We start from the raw sequence: 17,087 nt of genomic DNA, 5'->3' as shown, positions 1-17,087 counted from the left end.
ATAGAGGGCCATTTCAGCAGCCTCTCTTCCCACAGGAGAGAGGCCTCACCTGACATTACTCACGCACAGACACTCAAGGAGCAGATGCTGTCGCGGTAAAGTGTGACACAACCAAAGAGCAGAGGGGAATATTAATTATGGCGTCCATACGAAGATATTAATTTTAATCAGATGCCTACACAAAAATCCTTAGAAGACTGCTGTGATGAGGTCTGTTCTTCAGTTTGAGAATCTCTTCTGGTTAAAGGTTCTTCTGAAAGGCCACAGGCTATGATTAACATTAAACCTTTGAGTTTAGTAATATCACAGCCCCTGTGAGCTGTAAGATTCTTGACCACTCTGACCTGCCAGAGAATACTGAAGGAAACTGTCTTTGGAGCATCTGTGTTAACCGAAACATTTGAGATGTGTATTTCACCATTTCATTTCCATTATGTTTTGTTATATTATTATTTTTTAGATAGATAATATAGCCAAACGTGTCAAATATTTACTTCATATTGTCAAATGTTGGATAGAATGATCACAGTAAATAATAAAAATACGGCAAAGAATTTAAGTACAAAATTGTGAAAAAAAGAAGTGAAAACTAGGGGTAACCGAGACCACAAAACACTAGTAAGGCTGATTTGAAGCATTTGGTAACATGACAATGGTTAATTTGACATAAGATTGGACCATGCATTCAAATCAGAAATTTACCAGTATTTAGTCATTTTTGCAGATACTAAAGGGCACAGCCATCTTGTAACAAGTTAGGTTGAGATGTCACTAGGTTAATTAGTCTCAGCTGCTCAATATATTCATATTAATAGACTGCTGACTTTCAATGAACTGAACAGATTACTGTATCCCAATACCTTAAAAGACCCATGGGAGAAAACCCCCTCCTCATAGCTCTGAGTCAGGGAAACGGAAGTAATCCCCTGCACAGATTTGGCAGGTTCAAAGACATTGCTTTTTTCACAATTAGTCGGGTAAGACACGAGAGAGGCTTATTGAAATACCATGAGCACTGAATCTCGGACAGGAAACGGCCAGAGTGGATGAGCAGTAAATGATTAGGTCCTATGCGTGCTTTTTCAGCCGACACAGCCACACAAGCCCCTTCGGTGAGGTCAGAGGTAAGTGGGCGGATTATGCATCAGAATGAACGAAAACAACGGCGAGCCAACCAAAAGCTAACCGAGCGCTGAAACGCTTAGGAGCGCGGTGTGGTTAATCCTATTGTGGGAGATTATTTTAGAGGGCCGGGCGGAGACAGCGTTACTAATATGAATATGGATTGGAGGCATTGTGTGAGTGACAGGAAGCCTGACGGGCATCACCGTGGGGAGCGTCTCGGTGACAGACACTGATCTTCTCTCCCACGCTTCCACTCCTGTCTGCCGCTTCAGCCTGGGACACCCTGACCAGAGACAGCAGCAGAGAGCTGCACTCAGCACTGAGGCGCCATAGTGTCTCTCAGTCTTCTCAATCTTTGTAGAGTGAAGACTCACAGACATTAAATACTTTTCAGACCTCCCAGAATGCAGCATTCCTCTTCAAATAGGCGGCAGTTATCCACCAGCCTTTGCCAAGCAGGGCACCGGGGCTGATGGGAAGGCTGACGGCCGGCTGACGTTTGACGTTTGAGCCGCCAATCTCAAAACATAACGATGTAAAACCAACACATAAGACCTGGGGTCGATGCCGACGGATCGAAAACCCCGATAGCGCCGCCCCTCTCGGAGAGCCTGTCCGAGCGAATCAGGCGGAGCGGGCACCGGGGTTGGAGGTTAACGACACAGTTTGATTGCCATTAACACAGATCATTAAGCGCTCCTTCCTCCAGGGCCCGGCCGGGTCATGAGAATAACACCGTCTCCGTGGTAACTGGAAACGGGCTACAGCCCGGGTGAATGGAGATAAAAGGACGTGACTGAGGCACAAAGCCCTCTGCACTGCCCCCCTTTCACACGGCCTAATCCCACACGTAGAGGAGGAGGACCCCAACCCGGTCCGACGGTCAGCGGCCATACTGAACGCCGGCGTCTTCAATATGGGAACCGCTATGATCTGTGAAGCTGCAGTTAACCTCAGGGTGCACCTCAGACCTCACCAGCCGCCCCTAGGGCCAGTTTATAGTCCAGTGAAAGAGCGTCGCTCAACTGAAATCACAGAACATTCATGAACCTTCTATTGAGGCCCGACGGACTGTGGCCGTCATCCTAAGCAAAGAAAGTATAAACGTGTTCCATTCGCCTGGAGTATAAACCAAATGTCTCTGCAACCAGCCATATCCATTGGACTTTGTTGGTCGCAGCAACACTGGCACTGGATTTCGAAGTGGCCTTTATTTGTAATTATAAATGATTGTGACATTCAGAAGTACGGTGATGAGAGGGGGGCCTTCCAGTAGCGATGAAAGATTGAGGCGCCCCTGCATAAGCCTGTACTTTTGGCTTGGCTTCATCGCTCCTGTACTACGCTCAGGGCTTCTGAAGACAGCACGGCTCCACGTTTCTCCTGGCTCTCCTCTGACTGTACGTATGAAGGACGACTGGGCTGTGGAGTTAAAGGTCCTCTACGGGAGGACAGGGCGGGGGTGGATTTGGGGGAGTCTGTGCTAGCCGCGGACGTCTCCACATCCTCTCCGCGCACACAAAAGCATCCTGGGTCGCGAGGTCATTCGGCCTTTCAGTACGAAAGGGTCCATTCACACTGCAATCGGCGACAGTCTTCACCAGCGTTTTAGTCTTGTAATAATTCTGATTTTTCTCTCAAGTTGAAAATATTACCTCGTTTTAAGTTAATGTTTAAGTGAAATTTTGTTAAATCTTGAAACGACTCAAACCGTCTTACCGCATTGGCAATATCTTAGTCTTTTTGAGCAAAAATAGATAAAGTAACAGAAATAAGATTTTAAGTCTCAATATAAGACTAAAATACTTGTTATTTCTGTGTTTTGCAGTGTAGTGCCCTCTTTCTCCCGTTCACTGTGAGAGGAGTGGGGCTCCTGCAGCAGCCGGGTCTCTCCGGACGCTAAGCGCAAGGCCTTTCACAAGAAGAGGAGTCTGTAACGCTCCCTCAGAACGCTACCGATAACAAACATCATACCCACACCCATAACCTGGAATATCTGCAGAGAGAGGCACTCAGCCTGCAGCGTCACCACTGACCCGACATCCACAGCGTAATGTCCGCTGTACAGATCTGCGTTTACCAGGAACTGATGCCACTGCTCTGCGTCTGCATCCCAGTCAATTCTGCCTCGTCTTGAAAATTGCCAGCTTGAGCATATTTGCTTTGGCCGTAATTTGTCTAGCAGAATGACTGTTTCAGATCTGTCTACTGAGCTGTGGCCAGTTCTTTGTGTAAACAGTATTTAAATGACTGGAAACATTGGACTACAAAGAAATAAAAGGGGTAGACACGCAGGTACGGCGGCCTTAGAGTTGTCGACGTGTGAGCCGTGTAAAGAGATGAAACGAGAAGCAGAGCTGAAGACGGAATAGCAGAGCTAAACCGCATGAAAGCGTATTCCCCCAACGCTACGCACGCATTCGCTAATCAGAACCGCCTGAGCCTTGTGACATCGCAAGCTGTCACAAGGCCGTCATGGCAGGTTGTCATGGCAGCCTTCGAAATAGACCCCATTCCGCGGCCAATCGATGCGGTTCGTCCGCGCTTCGCTTCGCTCCCCAGCCGGTTCCCGGGGGGGAAGCGTTTCCTCGCCACACCAACGCCGCCGGCCCGCGGCTCTCGGAGGAACGGAGACAGGGAATGAGAAACGCCAACGCTGCGGCGAGCACGGCGGAGCTCCTCGGCAGAACGCCGCCTGCAGCCTCTGCAACAGCGACGGTCTGAACAAGCCTTTTAGTCATGTCATAAGACTATGTTGTCTCGAGTAGAAAATATTCGCTTGTTTTAAGTTACCATTTGCTTGACAAGTTAAATGTTCTTATTAACATTGGCATAATAGTCTCACCTCATTGGCAATATTTTTGTTTTATATAGCAAAAAGGCAAAATAAATAGGATGTTATGTCTGAATATAAGTACTAAAATACTTGTTTTTTGCACGGTGTGTGCTGACCCGAGGCTAACTCAAACACTGGCTCAGGAGAGTGTGACACAATGCCCCACAGTGCTGAAACAGGATGGGCTCCTGAATCAAAGCTAAAGCTTCACCTGGAGCACACAGTAGCTTTCACAGCCCAATGACAGTCTGCTGACATCGCGAGAGAGGGAATGCTCACTGTGCCCATTCTCCCCGAGGTGTGTTCAGGAACCGCTGTTCCGGATCCTTCCGTACAGATGTGCACACACATCAGATGACAAACAGGTAATATGCGCTGTGCGCCTAATCCGCAAGATGTAATCTGATATCGTATCCCATTTTCAGTTTTATCAGTACTGCTGAAGTGTGCTCTCTTAATATGTGTGTGATTGCCTGACCCCATTTACACTGCACTGCCCTGGCAACTGCTGACTGAGATTAAGTAAATGAGGTTAGACTGAAGATTACATTGGCATTAAAAATGAACACGTGACATGAGTGGGAAATGGAGTGTGTGCCGTTTGTGACGTTGTTTAAATATGTGCAGCGGTCAGAACGGCCAGCTGAGGGTCAGATCAACACAGCCCCACCCTTATTTCTACTTCCTGAGAAGCTTTATATCTCTCACCCACAAAAATCTTCTGAGAATGCACAATATCAAGCCTCATTCATTCATTCTTAAGACCCCAATGAGAAATGCCCATATAGAAAATGCCGTTTTGAATTTACATATCCTCCCCACGTTATTTGTAACTATTCTATGTGTAGTCATGATCCATCTTAAAGTAACAGTATAAGCAATGCAATGAAATCGTAATCATTCATGCAAGACATCAATAACAACAGCACAGATATTACGGTCATCAGACTAGATCGTATGAAAGTTACAGCCCTTAGCGCACTACAGCAATGATAAACTTCCTCACTACAGGTACCTTCAGAAGCTCAGGTGAAGGTGAAAAAGACCGTGCATTCCTCTTTTCACCGTCACTGAAATTGCTGGTTTGTAAATTGCTAAGGCTGTAATTTGTCTAGCAGATTGTATTTCGGTACTCTACTGAGCTGAAGGACAGCTCTTCGTGTAAACGGGATTCAAACTACTGAAAAAATCTGTTCTTCGTAAAAATAAGTTCAAACGCATAAATTAGCTGACGGACAGGTACGGTGACCATAGAATGACTGACAGACTGACCGCGTAGCCTGATTAAATAAGGCACAAAACATTCAGTCGCACTGGCCACTGCAGATTATCTACACACTGTGTATGTGCCCTGCTGCATCATGTCAGGCTCTACAGTGAAAGAGTGCAGACAGTGGCAAATACATAACACCTCGTCACTATGCTGCCTCTTATTTGGGTCTACGCATCACTCACTGCACATACTCGAGGGTGCAAGGTGGGCTACCATTTCTCCCATTTATAAATGGTATATAAAGTCTATGTTCCCAAACGCACCAGGCACGACCAAGCTGCCCATACGTCCTTCCTCAGACTCTGGGAGTGTGGGATACCGAGGACTAAAAGCACTGCTTCCGCAAGATGTGATTCCCCGTTTATTATATGTGGGATGAAAGCTTATCAAAACTGTATGATTGTATGTATATTATTGAAAGGTGGGAGTGATATCTCAGGTTTTACGACCAGGAAGCCTAATACTTGACTTCTTCTTGCAATTTAGCCCAATGGAGTGCTTTGAGCAACATATCCATTCACACCGGAACAGGCAGAAACCAAGAATGCCACACTACAATCATGAGCAACAGCTGTTTTTCTGTGTGAACCATGTACATGAGTCCCTACCGTTCCAAACAGCTGCTCCTCAATTAAACAATAATATTGTCCTTCTTTCAGTATATTACACTTTGATATTTTTAAGCAGATCAGAGAAATAGTGTCGTAGTACAAAAAGAGCTAACTTTGGACACAATATAACTGATTTAAAGCAAAAAAAACATGGATGAAGAATGAGAACTGAAGATATAAGACAAAGAAACAGGAAGATGTTATCACGGATTGAAATTATTCTTGCATTGTGTCCAAGCGAAAACATTCTGCAGTGTACTGCAGTGTATGTGCTTGTGTGTGTGTGTGTGCGTGTGGCAGAGAGGCTCTGCCTCTCCTGCCGTCTCTGCTGCCACAATCACAACCCCGTGTCCGTCTCTCCAGGGCCCAGCCGTCCTCAGCTCCGGGGCTGTGGATCTCCCCCTCCCAGGGGCAGGGCTGTCTGCCTCGAGCTGAGCAGCAGGCTCTGTCACCCTCCATGTCACCGACGACTCGCAACACGAGGCTGCCCCAGTGCACCGTGGGAGATCACACGGCTGTGTCGGGCAGGTAGCAGAGCATGCACATGTCCGTCTGTCGGTGAGTGGGGTCTGTGGGTGGGGGAATCACTTAAGAAATAGCATTTTGCGTTCGGCTTAAACATTCTGTCGCCATTTAGCTCAATACACCTTGCGATCAAGAGAGTCTCATGGGGCACTGCATCCAAAACCGTTCATTTGCGGAGCAAAATTACAGTCCCCGGCCAATTTCACTGTCTGCCGCTCCGGCGGGGAGGGGAACTCTCTTTTAAGTTTGGAAACGTGGGACTATTTTTCCTCCCATTAAAAAACAGGGTTTCCTCATCTCCAGCCTCACCCCTGCTGTTACCGTGGAAACAATCCCTGACATTCCCAAATAACTTTGATGCCTCTGTTTACTCACCCTGGAGACAAGGCCCACAGCTGACCATCCTGTGACCGCAGAAACATGAAGCCAGGAGAGTGTGTGTGAGTGTGTGTGTGTGTGTGTGTGTGTGTAAGAGAGAGAGAGAGTGTGTGTGTGTGTGTGTGTGTGTGAGTATGTGTGAGTGAGTGTGAGTGTGTGTGTGAGTATGTGTGTGTTGCACACTCAGAACAGCCCTGAATGACACTGTGTCTCTGTGAACAGGGGTTATGGGACAGTTTCCCCAAATGGGCTGCTATGGAGAAAAACTGTGTAAGCTCTCGAGCAGAAATGTGGCCGGCCTGACATTCCTCTGACCGCACCTGCGTCCGCAGAATCAAAGGGCTCTCTGTGGAGGCTGACCACACGCCCCAACCGCCCCACCCCACCCTCCACACACCTGAAGGACGACGCCCGAGAGCCCCGCCTTAACGCTGGCCTGCACTCCACCCCCGAAGCACGGGCAGTTAGTAACCAAGGACTTCATTCAAACAAATGAGTTTACAAAATGGCGTCCCGCTGACCTACTAAGCCATGGTGACAGTTGACGGCGAGAGAAGAATCCAGAAAAACAAGCCTTCTGGGGAGATTAGTCCGCCATGGCTGTTTAATATTTCAACAGAGGTTATGTTTTCACACACGATTTACAGCAGTCAGTACGAAGGGAGGACTCAAATTCTTCCCATAGTTCAGCGAGAAACGGACTGGAAAAATTACCTTGATAAAAATCATTTGGCCCCTACAGAGTAATTAGGACATTATTAAATTTAAATGTCAGATGGTTCAGAGAAAATCTACATCCCGTTGACATTTCACCTGCATTTCAATTACTCAAAGCCTTACATGTTTTGCTTGATTATATCGCAGAACCTCAGAAAACAGTTTAACCAAAAAAGATCCATTAATGACTTAATTATTCTTGAAATTATTTTATTAATGCTTTGTTTCGCCTCAACTGATTACCAGCCTGCCGCTCTGCTCTGTGCACAAAACTCCCTCAACAAACCGCTTGATACGCTTTTAATGAGGAATATTTCATACATATTCATGCTATGGCTCGGACCCAAACAGGAAGAAGAGAGGCTGGAATGGAGCCGTGCAGACAGTGCAGGCCCGGGGGGAGAGGGGAGTATGCACCTCAGTAGGACAGCCACAGACTGCTTTAATAACAGAGCCAGGCTAATGAAATCTCTCCTCTCCTTTTGAGCGGCACCACCGGTGCCTGGCAGCATGTCTGTCCGCCAGCGTGTCTGTCCGCCAGTGCGTCTGTCCGTCAGTGTGTCTGTCTGCCAGTGTGTCTGTCCGTCAGCGTGTGTGTCCGCCAGCGTGTGTCCGCCAGTGTGTCTGTCCGTCAGCGCGTCTGTGGGCTCCGGACTCTCACAGGGACAGACAGGGTCTGTGAGTGTGTCTGTGGGCTCCGGACTCTCACAGGCCCAGAATCCCTCCTCCTCCTCTGATTCTGCTTCCTATGCCGCCTGGCGTCGAGCCAACAAACTGACTCCTCTGACAAACTGGATAAAGGGATCCCATGGAGCCAGTCTGTACCAGCAGCCTCCACAGCTGACACAACACTGAGCCCCACAGCCCTGCATCCAAACACCCCCACCCCTGCATCCAAACATCTAATAAAGACCCACACAAACCCCCATCCACACACCCACTAAAGACCCACACAAACCCCTATCCACACATCCACTAAAGACCTACACAAACCCCCATCCACACACCCACTAAAGACCCACACAAACCCCTATCCACACACCCACTAAAGACCCACACAAACCCCTATCCACACAGCCACTAAAGACCGACAGCCCTGCATCCAAACATCCTCACCCCTGCATCCAAACATTTAATAAAGACCCACACAAACCCCCATCCACACACCCACTAAAGACCCACACAAACCCCCCATACACACACCCACAAAAGACCCACACAAACCCCTATCCACACACCCACTAAAGACTCACAGTCCTGCATCCAAACATCTAATAAAGATCCACACATCCACTAAAGACCGACAACCCTGCATCCAAACACCCCCACCCCTGCATCCAAACATCTAATAAAGACCCACACAACCCCCATCCACACACCCACACAAACCCCTATCCACACACCCACAAAAGACCCACAGCCCTGCATCCAAACACCCCCACCCCTGCATCCAAACATCTAATAAAGATCCACACATCCACTAAAGACCGACACCCCTGCATCCAAACATCTAATAAAGACCAACACACCTCCATCCACACACCCACTCAAGACCAACACACCCCCAACCACACAGCCACAGAAGACACACACACCCCCATCCAAACAACCACTCAATACCCACACAAAGTTATGGTTGCGTAGGGCCGCCAGCTTCAACATTCCATATGAACCCACCCTCCCTTCCTTCTCAGCTCTTGAGGGGTGACACCTGTTATTTTTTTCTGTTACTGCGCGAGCATATTCAGAAAGGTCATAACAGTGAAACGCACAACACCAATCCTTCAAAAACTATCTGATCCTCAACAAATCATTTCCAACAGACCCAAACCACCCGCAGCAAAAGGAAAAACAACCTGGCGATAAATTCAACCTTCCAATTATTTCTCCTTATCTTTTGAAAAGGCCCTCGATGGTTGACATGGTCGGACTGCGCTTTAAAGAGCGAGCCGGCCCCTACGGTTCCGGCGCTTTGAAGGAAAGGGCACAGGCCGAGCGTGGCATCTGCGGTAGCGGCCGCCGCGCGGAGCTTAATAAGATCGCCGCAGCTTCAATGATCTGCGTTCCAATTACGCCACGGTCTGATCCAGCTGCGCTTCAGAATTCTGGGTAATTTAAAAAAACAGCAGGCAGGAGCCGCTTCTTCCTTTGGTCTCCGTGGTTTCTCAAGCCAAAGAGCGCTAATTACCCTGAATCCAGGTCCGTCAAGGCCAAGGCACAAAATATCAAATATACCATAAATTAATGCAATAACACCATTAATGTTTCAGAAAGGCAAGGTTAATATACCATGCAAACCATGGGCGAATCATCTCAATAATCCCTCAATAATCTATTGTAAACATAAGTCTAATGTTCTTTAATGCTCATTCTTTGCCTAGCATTTTAACAATTCCCCGGTTTAAGAGCGTTTGTCTGGATTTTCAATAATGGATGCACATACTGTATGTTAATGCTCATCTTGTAATATGTATAATACAGGTCTAATCCCTGCATTAAGAAGTGGAGGAAGGAGACATTTGAGAAGAGTGGAGAGAATCATTTCACACGGAGATAAACTGCAGTGAGCAGAACAGGGCAGAGAGAACAAAATGAAAGGATGACAATACAGGGCAGGGAGAGAGAGAAATAAAAGGATGACTAGAACAGGCCAGAGAGAGAGAAATGAAAGGATGGTTGTGTGTGAGGAGCAGACGGGTGAGCCTGAAGCTGAAGGGGGCAGAGTGGGCCGGGGCCGGTGTACGTGTTCCTCTCCTGGGGCAGGGCTCCCGAGGGGGCAGGGGGCCCCAGGGCTCGGAGCTCCAGCTGGGGTCAGCAGGGTCCAGCACACAGGCTCCCGTTCACATTCTACGGGAGAGTGACTGACAGCTCAATCCGCATCGCTGAGAGTCCGCTGACCCGAGACCATACCGCAGTGCCACATCCTGTAGCTCCCGGTTCCTGCAGATCTACCATCCTGGAGGTTCTCACTTCAACCCTAATTCAGATAGCAGCTCAACAAGATCTCTAGCTGTTGAATGAGGTGTGCTTTGTAAGGGATGGAATGAAAACCTACAGGACGGTAGATCTCCAGGAAGAGTTATCACTACTGTAGCTCATGGTTACTGTGGCGCTGGAACCAGTTTGTGTAATCTGAGCGTCCAATCCTGCGTATGACACAGTGCAGACTGCGGGCCCATTGTGGTTAGCAACAGGAGACACTAGTTTTCTGCACAGAAAGAGAGAGAAAATAGACAAACGGGAAGGAGAGCGAAGAAGAAACGCAAGGCCTTTTAGCCATTCGGAGAGCTGAAAGGGTAAATGGCCCTTTGGAAGATGAGATTTATGGAAGTAAGAGCATGTAACACTTAACTCCCTGGATGGAGTGCATATCAAACGGTGCCAAGGCTCTGTCCATTTTACACCCCGCACTCGTGGAGTGTCATATCCATAATGGATATCCATAATAATCCATAAACCGGATTAACGCTCTGACTCCTACAGCAGGGGGCGTTACCGTACCAACGGGTGCAAGGCCCACCCCTCTCCCTCCACAGCTGCTTCCCTTTAAATCTGCTGCACTCAATCACACCCAAAATGGAGGGGCACTCATCCACTCAGAGAGGGACGGACAGGAAAGCCAGGTTCTCTGCTATAAATGGAATTCCACCCTGAAGAGTACTGGCAGTCCTGAGGGAGGAAGGGTGGGAGGGCAAACCTACCCCCCACAGACTGAGCGGAGACTGTCCAGAGAGGGAAAACACATAGAAGCACACACACACACACACACACAGGCACACAGGCACACGTACACACAGACACACACACAGGAGTGCACACACAGGCGCACATACACACACACACACGTATACACATGCACAAACACAAACACACAGAAGCACACACGCACAGGCACACGCACAGGCACACGCACATACACACAGACACACACACACACACACACACACACACACACACACACACAGGAGCGCGCGTGCATGTACTTACAGGAGTGCACACACACACACACAGAAGCACACGCCCAGGCGCACGTACACACACACACACACACACACACACACAGGCACACAGGCAGGCATACACACACATGCACAGACGCATACACACACAGGTGTGCGCACACACAAGCATTCACACATTATTCTAGGAGTAATGAAGTACTCAGATCACCAATGCTTTAGAAAAAATCAGCAAATTCATAGAACCTGACAGACTCACTCAAAAACAACTGGTAGTCATTAAACTTGAGGAACAACTGATTTGTCAGCCACCACTGACGCAGAGTGGCAGACAGAACAGATGGGACCCTCTCCTATTTCCACAGGGCCCTTTCAGCTAAATCCTTCATCACAGACAGTTCACCCCATATATGTACACAACTCCATTTCCCATGGGCCTCTGTGTCCCCTGTGAACTCTGACTAACCAGGGCTGGGGTCAAGCTAATTTCAATTCCAGCAATTCAGGAAATGAAGCAAAATTCAGTTCAGGAATTAAAAATTGCCCATAACTACGACGAGGATTTTCCAAATTAACAAATTGAATTTCAGTTAATTTCCTGAATGAAATGGATCCCAACTCTGCAACCAGCCACCACTACTCCAGAAAGACTGTAGGAGTTGTGTGTCCTTCAGATTTTGCTGTAGGGTTTGCAATTATATAACTGCATCATTCCTGGGACACGTTCAACCCAAAATATACGAACATGGCCAAGGCATGGTGGAGGCTTTGGGAAACCTGCTCTTTATAAAAACATTCGCATCAAAGCTCAGAGGTCAGTGCTACCATTTCCGGAATGTCAAACAGTGAAATAAAAACAACAAAGACTATTTTTAAAGACACTAAAATGGCCGCCTCCACACACACCAGAGCTGAAGAAGTGGAGGAAGAAGGGGGGAAAAGAGAAGAGGGTGAATTAGGGATTGGCGCGTTCCCGGGACTTTGCGATCTTGGTAGCCCAGAGTTAGGCTAATGACTGCGGTGTCTGGCAGGAGGGCCAAGTTTCCGTGCTTCCTTTTAACTGCCCTCCAGGCAAAAGCCGCACTCTTACGAGGAACATATGCTATCTCGCAATTATAGAAGGATCAGGCCTTTTTCTTTTCCATTACATATCACAGTTGCAAGTTTATATACTCCTTACAGTTTAATTCACTGCCAGACTCTCTTTAAGGAGGTAACTCTTTCCTTCTTTCTCAGATATATGCCTTTGTGTAGGAAAATTGAACTGGCGTGCCCTATTAAGTAAGTGCGGCATCTCGACGGAAGCAATATAAAGATTAAAAGATTCTGCTGTTTGAGAGCGCGCAGCACTGGTTAACTATTGATGAAAAGCACTTCCTCTCGCTCCCGTCGAGTCTCGCTTCTCATAAGGACGTGATGCAGTTGTGCTTGAAAAGCGTATTTTATGTGAAACAAACCCAAAAGATTTAAGTGCCGTCATGTCCTCCTACATGAAAGTGCATCACAAAATTTATTCTCAGAAAAAAATGCTGAATTTAATATTTTACGCGCAATATGTTGCAATCAAGGTGCATAATGCATTAGAAATTGTACAGTGTACAACTCAGACACAACATTGGTTTTACAAATGAGCTCCAATGGGATGTAAGCTCATATTAATTCAGAGATAAGTGTTACATGTCCTGACATTAACTTAGTCATGTGTAATGGTATATTCTAAAAATGGTGTTATGGATATGACAAAGCGTTTTGTAGGTCAAGATGTTGGCACTGAATACAGGATGACACACTTACCTTGAGGAGAGAGCTAACTCAATGCAAAGCGTGACACGTGAGACGTGTATAAATGGGGCTAATTGGACTGGTTCTCCAAATATTAACAAGGGACAAAAAAAGCAGTGCTCAGTTCCACTTGACTGGCTGATGTGTATTTGAACAGAACTGTAAAATTAGGTGCATTTCTGGCAGCAAAATCAAATGAAAGTTTTCTGTTGCCCGCGGTGACCCGTCTCCAATGACGATGTGATCGTGCAACCACCACATCACCAATTGTTAACCACCGACATGAGTCTCATCGCTAAGCAACGGAGGGGTGTGCCGTTGTCATTGGATACCTTAGTCCCACAGTTGCAGACGGAAAAAGGAGGCGGACCCTGTGACTTATAACTGCGTATAAAGGACAAGTCCAACCAGATATTCTCTGAATGATCCCCACAGACAATAGAGTGCACACACAGACTGGAATAAGCCCCTAAAGGGAGTGCAATCCACAAATCACCATTCCTTGGCCTTCGATATATTTCTGCCTGTAGAAAGAAAATAAGTCTAAATAAAGTTCATTTGATAAGTGAAGAGGAAACTCTGGGCAGGAATGTTTGTGTAACTGAGTATTTGGAACATTAAACACCCAGTTAATTTAAAATGGGAAATGTCAAACATTTCTGAAAAGGCTGCCTTTAAGCCTGAAGCAAATTTCCCCCACAATAATAAAATGCATCTGCAGCGCCAGGAGGTATCTCCTGTGAAACAGTGAGAAGGTGTTAGAGTGGAATCTTGGTACATGAGGTAGCCGCTATCTGTGCAAGTTGGCCGGTTTATTGGTCGTTAACAGTGATGACAGGGACAGGTCCTAGCTTGACCGGGATTCACGCGACTAAAACTAAAGAAATGGCCGTGTTCATCCTCACCTGTGCACAAGGTGTGCACCAGGCGTGGGGCGAGAGTTAACAGGACTGTAACCCTGATTCAGGATTCAGTGCTTTTTATTGGTACAGGGAGTCAGAGAGGAGCAGAGGAAGTGAAACACACACACACACACACACACGCACGTACACACGCACGCACGCATGCACACACACAGTCCAACTTATCTCGCCAAACACTTCACATTGAGAATGACTCCATTAGATCATTGCACCCTTTTGGAAAGTGAGATTGTCAGGGGGAAACTATGTTCAGCCATTTTATCAGCGACAGGCTGACTCACCAAAGATATGCCTGCCAAGTGCAGTTCTTCAGCTACTGTCACATTTATACGGGTTCAGCCCAGAAAAAGGCAACTCCATTTCACTGGAGAAAAGCAGCCTTTTCTACCATGTCAGCATTTCACATGAATACAGAGAGACGGGTGGCTAAACTGGTGCCTAATGGGCCGGGGAGAGAAATATGGGCCAGACTCAGCACTGGCTCAGAAAAGGATAGGGTCAATGTGAGGATTGATCTGAGAACTCATCTGACTTCACAGCTTTGACTCTAATATGTGCCACCTTGAATGTGTTCTCTTCCCATAACTAATCATTTACTATTGATGACTCCTCATTACCATAGGAAGCAGAACCCATGAACCCTTAATTCTTCCCCAATTTTCGTTTTCGCTCTCATTTCCTCACTGGCCACCGAATACATATATGAACAAAATTGCCATTTTCCTCTACATGCACATTCACCATTTTAGCCATAACCACATGAGAGTTCTGAATCGTACTGAATCCATTCTGACTGAGCTCTGTGATTCATGAAGAGAGTCAAATCAGGGTTGGTACCAACACCTGAAACTAAGTGAGGGACCTACTTGTTCTACATCTACGTACATCTCACAACTAATGCACACACGTACATTCACCGTTTTACCCATGACCATATGAAAAGTAAAACAGTGGAGTTGGGAACATGTGATTCGGAGTTAATGGAAAGCATGTTGACTTGGGTCAAGCTGTAATCTGAGCCTGGTCTCCACAGATAAACAGTAGAAGGATATGTGAAGGGGGGAGGGGCCTTCGGGACCTTATTTCCTTTAGCGTGTGGGCGTCGGGGTGGAGCAAACAGCGAAACCATGTGATGTGTATTACGGAGGTTTAAAACACATCATCCACATTCAGCCATTTTTCTGTTGGGCGATGCAAACCGACTTACCGGAGTCCTTCTTGCTCCCCTTCCCTCCTTCCCTGCTCTTCTTCAGGACTGCCTTGAACATGGTCCGATTCCTGCAATTCCTCTCCCTCCGCCTGTGAAAACAAACGCCGCCATTTTCTTTAAAAACAATACAGAAAAGGTCAACAAAAAAAGACCCCACAAAGGATGGCAATACATCCGGTCTTTTACACAATACCTCTCCTGACATCACATTCGGAATTTCCCACAGTTTTCTCCCAGATCCTGCAAGTCATCTCCCGCGAGCCGGGGTGGAAAGAATGTTCTGGTATTTCAACAGAAAGGACAAGGTCTCGCCATCGTGCTAGCCGGGAAAACACTCTTGTAGGATTCTTGACATTCCACGTCTAATTGACGCTATGTGGCTGAACTTGGGCTTTTCAACTCGATTATGTTTAGCCCCAGCCGCTGAATGCATTCTCCCTTCTGTAGAAGTGTCAAAGCGGCTGCCTCTAAGTGGCACTTGTTTTGAAAGCAGGGTTATAGTGAGAATGTGAGGGTAAGAGAAAGAGGAAAGCCTTAGGGCTGTGAATATTACATCAAGCACAAGAAGGCTTGGCATGAAGGAATAAAAACCCCCAGCAGCATTTTGGCACTGCTTACTAATGTCTACAGATAGAGGTTTTCTCCTCTCTCCTCTCCAGGGGCTGAATGAGAAAGCTGGCCGTGTTAAAGCAGGTTTGTGAAGACGTGAAGCAGGGGAAAATCACCGGCCCCCCGGCAGCCGTGTCGTCGGCTGTGACTCAGACTCTGCTGACAGGGCGGCAGGGTGCCGCAGGTCACCGGGGCTGAATCACCGAGCCGCCACCAAGCCCAGACTCGACTCCACCGAGAGCACCGCCCCCAGATAAAGGACTGTCCATTTATGTTCTTCGCCGCAAACATTTTCGCCCCAAATGCAGTCGGTTCTGTGTTGAATGAACTCTGGCTGAACCCTACAATTCATGAAAATAGTCACATCAGGTTGTGGCCACCTCCAGAAATTAAGGGAAGGAACCTCGACCCATGAGCCTCTGGTACAGAAACTGAATTAAGAAATGTTTATTTTTTCCGTTTCAGAGGCGAAACGAGGTGTTCGCTATGATTGTGTTATAACAGAGCACCTCCTACACAAGAGGAGCAACTCTCAGGACCTGATGGAGCAGCCAAGACATGAAAAAAGGAGATATAGCCTTGTCTTTCATTGGTGGGATGAGGTGGTAGGAGACACCTCCTGATCCCGTACCACTCTCCTGTCTGACGGCACACAACAGCAATATCCTGTTATTACATCAAAGTGCAGAGAGTATTGATGGGTATTTCATCAGTAATAATAGTCAGCATTTTGGTTGCCAGTCTCCTGTAAGACAGTGTCATTAATGTGCATTCACCATACAATATTACCGAAAAACAACAAAATCGTGTCTGAAAAATAAAGTAGGCCTATTTTAAGAAGAAAAGTGAGCAGCAGTTTATAGAACAAAAAAGGCATCTTTCAATTTTAATCCAAAACCTATAAATCCTTGTTGGAGGATTTACCGTAACTGTAATGGTAAAGGCAGTTACCTCTACCGTAAGCTTACAAGTTTACAGGTCAATGTAAGAATTTAAAAAGGCGAGAAGGATGCCATGGTGATGATCGTGGACATGCTTGTAGCGGCTCTGGTATATACTGAATATAGACCTCCACTGTGCCAACAATGGCCCCCTTGAGGAGACATTACAGAGAGACAGCACTGCCAGCAAACAGAGAT

General features: G+C 47.0%; 1 protein-coding gene across 4 annotated transcripts in view; it reads right to left on the bottom strand.

The window, feature by feature from the left end:
- LOC133116586 (protein TANC1-like) overlaps positions 1-17,087 on the bottom strand; it is a 129,534-nt gene that overhangs the window by 92,721 nt on the left and 19,726 nt on the right. For all 4 annotated transcript variants that reach the window (XM_061226311.1, XM_061226313.1, XM_061226312.1 and 1 more), the window contains exon 2: positions 15,337-15,428. In XM_061226311.1, the coding sequence (XP_061082295.1) occupies positions 15,337-15,397 (61 nt within the window). In that variant the 5' untranslated portion in view covers positions 15,398-15,428. The remainder of the gene's footprint in view (positions 1-15,336; positions 15,429-17,087) is intronic.

The sequence above is a fragment of the Conger conger genome, chromosome 17 (assembly GCF_963514075.1).
Source record: "Conger conger chromosome 17, fConCon1.1, whole genome shotgun sequence".
Lineage (NCBI taxonomy): Eukaryota > Metazoa > Chordata > Actinopteri > Anguilliformes > Congridae > Conger > Conger conger.
Note: the sequence above shows the minus strand (reverse complement) of the source record. Positions and strands in the feature narration are given on the sequence as shown.